Source organism: Carex rostrata, chromosome 1, assembly GCF_964058835.1.
Source record: "Carex rostrata chromosome 1, lpCarRost1.2, whole genome shotgun sequence".
In the NCBI taxonomy this organism is placed as follows: Eukaryota; Viridiplantae; Streptophyta; class Magnoliopsida; order Poales; family Cyperaceae; genus Carex; species Carex rostrata.
This window is the reverse complement of record NC_135918.1, coordinates 17,416,998-17,420,289: the sequence shown is the minus strand read 5'-3', so window position 1 is coordinate 17,420,289 and position 3,292 is coordinate 17,416,998. Positions and strand designations below refer to the sequence as shown.

Below are 3,292 nucleotides of genomic sequence, written 5' to 3'. Positions count from 1 at the left end.
CCAGCACAAAGGAGAAGCACCGGTACCGACTGAACCAGTGTCCGGAATTGTTATTTTAATGAAATATCTCACTGAAACAATACCTTAGGTTCGCAATATGTCTTTCATAGTTTCTTAATATGAAAGAGACAACAGCTTGCTTAAATTTCTTTTATTTCTTATAAGGGTAAAATGGGAATTATGAATTTAAAAGTTTAGAATGATTTAATTTTAATGGAAAAATTGATGAAATGGGTAAATATGTTAGTGTTTGTAATTTTGAAGGGCAAATATAATATTACAAACTTTTGATGAAGAAATACGTAATATTGAAGTTACTAATGTTTCTCGGACCGATGTATGTTTGATTGTTTGTTGAAAATAAAGAGTAATTAGAGGTAAAAATGTAATTTGGAAAAAAGTAGAATAGTACCTTTTTTGGAAAGTTACCATTGGTATCAAATATTAGGTACCAACGGTACAATAGGCCTAGATATATAAATACTACTCCTTGTAAGAGATGATATACTCATATATTCAATACAAAGAAAATATTCATAAAATACAAGTACCAATATCAGATTCTTATAATTTACAATGTTGCCTAATCATGATCGTTCTCCTAGTAACCAAAAAATAATAGAAACTACTACATTCATAACAACATAATCATTACAAAATACATTAAAAATATATTTTTAGAGAAATTTACTGTGCGCTAAGATCAGAAGAGCATACAAACTTCATAAACTCATGATCATTCTCTATCCTCTCCATTTCGTCGACCGCCATCCACAACCAGACATCCATCCCATGCCCATCCTTTGCATCTATCAATATGCAAACATTCCTCATATCAGTTAACCCGCACGCTACCCAGACGGGCTCCCCGAAGCCGAAGTCGCATTCGTACCACCCCATCCTACACCAACTAGTGAATATGAACTTTGCACTTTCTGTTCCCTTCTCCTCTCTCTCATCCCAAATCTGTTGCGCTTTCATTCTTACAAACTGTTCGTCGACCCCTCTCACTGCTCTCCTTATATTTTGTTCAATGCCTCCATTTTTCTCTGCTTCTGTTTCTGGTTCTTTTATTTCCACATCAAGCCACATGTTCCCAAATGACTCGTTCGATAGTATCGGAGCCATTCTCTTACGAAAATTCACAACATGTGACATAGACACTATGTCCTCTCCTTGTGCTCGTTTAATGCATCGCCAGACCAGTGCAGATACAGCTTCGACCCGTGTTGACTGGCCAATACCGACCTGCTTAAGCCTTTCCATGGCTTTTGAGTCGATACTGAAGCATCTAATTGCGATATCTTGATTTGGACCACTATCTTCAGTAGATCTTTTATGCGGTGTGTTTTGAGTGATCTCCTTGGGAGGAAACACCGATGCACAGTCAAACCGTGGCGGCAAGGGAACTGGTAATAAATTCTCAGTAAAACCTCGAGAAGTGCAAGACCACCAATTTATAAACATAGAAAGAGAGGCACCATCAGCAATAAGATGACAAATGGAAATACCAAGAACAAATCCTCCACCATCTAATACATTAATCTGCACGGCAAGCAGGGGATCGTTTTCTCGGTAATCAAACATGCTTTTCTTTATTGGTAGGAGCTCTTTAAACAATTCAACTGCTGGTCCTTGACGGATTGATTCCAGATTGGCACCGGTAACCCGAGTTTCATTAAATTCAACACCCTCATCATTGCATTCGACATGAAGTTTCCCTTTATCAGTATCTTTGATCCTACCAGCAAGTGGATAAAAGTATTTCAGAGTTTGGGAGAGAGAAGATTTGAGCTTCTCTGGTGTGTCTAGTAAATAGGTGGAGTAAAAGAAGAGGATGTGGGTGTAGATTGGAGGTGCAACCTGATCAAGCAGAGAGAGAGAGATAGAAGGAATAGAATTGCATGTAGGCTGTGAAGGCGTGATGATTTGTTTTGAAAGAATGGTCACCTTGGCCATTTTCAAGAACTGGTTTGATTATCAATATATCTATCAGGTTAACATTTGTGTACCTATATATATAAGATTTGAGCTGTTCGAAAAGAAGAAACGAGGAAATGGTGAGGACTAGTCAGTTTTGATTTGCTTCCACAAATTTGCTGACCAAGTAAAGTCATGTAATCCCCTGCAGTTTTTAATAAACTGGACAGATTATTTTCATGTAAATGCCATTTCTCCATTTGAAATAATGGAGAGCAGGCAATACAAAGTAGTGGCCGTATTTCATCTTTACTTTCTCAGAGTAATCGAACAGAATATTTTTCAACCCTGTTTTTTAAGCTTTAAAGTTTAAACAGTAACACATATTTACCATCCCAGCCGTTGGATTGACAGAGGAACAAATCTCAACCCTCAGCAAGAAGCATGCAGGAGAATAATTTGAATTTAATTTAATTAGAATTTATTGAAACATTGACACTTCATGCAACTCAACTAATACACTTTTGTAACAAAGATAATCATCCAAAATAACAATAATAAAATCCAATTATTTTTATCTATTTAAAATAAACTAAATTATGCTAATTATGCTAAAATAAACTAAATGATACTAAATCAATTACGTTAAATTAACCTTCATTCAGGGTTGTTTTTTATTTAATCAATTATTTGTTCAAAACTGCATTGCAGTCTACTAAAGAGATCACAGAATCAAACTGTTAAATTATATGCTATTTCACAGGAAAAAAATACTAGGCCACCTAAACTTTGGCCGACCTGATAAAAAAACTATATACTATTTTAGAAAAAAAAAATACCAGGCCGCCAAAAGTTTGGCTGGCCTGGGCATTTTTAAAAAATTTCAACCAAACTAGTCAGATCCGTTAATTTATATTTAATGTTGGATATTAAAAAATTTTGGAATTATTTTTCCTCTTAAATTGACAAATTAAAATATTGAATATTTCTCCGACACATCATGCTACATATTTTTCAAAAATTAATAAAAAATAAAATACGAACTTCATATATTTAAACTGAGTTCTAATAACAAAAAATGATAAAATTGGGCGCTTAATTCAAACACAAGCTAAATATTAGTGTGAGTTTTGAAATTTAGAAGAACAAATATGATATAATAAAAAAAATTTAAAAAGTAAATAATTTTCAAATTTTTAAAAATGATATACATAAATTTGTAAAAAAAAAAAAAAAATACACTACCTGGTTTGCTTCGATACAACAAGTATTTTTTAAACATTAAACTTCATTTTAATCATGAATTTGTCTGAAATCTGCTGGGAATGTGTAATTGATAAGATCCATCTATTTTTCGGAGAAAAATTCGGAG

The 3,292-nt window shown here is 33.6% G+C and overlaps 1 protein-coding gene across 1 annotated transcript; it reads right to left on the bottom strand.

Annotated features, from left to right (window-relative positions):
* Positions 1-533: 533 nt before the first annotated feature.
* On the bottom strand, positions 534-2,009 carry LOC144561863 (salutaridinol 7-O-acetyltransferase-like). Its single transcript, XM_078310964.1, has one exon. It carries the CDS (start codon positions 1,957-1,959, stop codon positions 688-690), a length of 1,272 nt encoding a protein of 423 aa, XP_078167090.1. The 5' UTR covers positions 1,960-2,009; the 3' UTR covers positions 534-687.
* Positions 2,010-3,292: the final 1,283 nt, after the last annotated feature.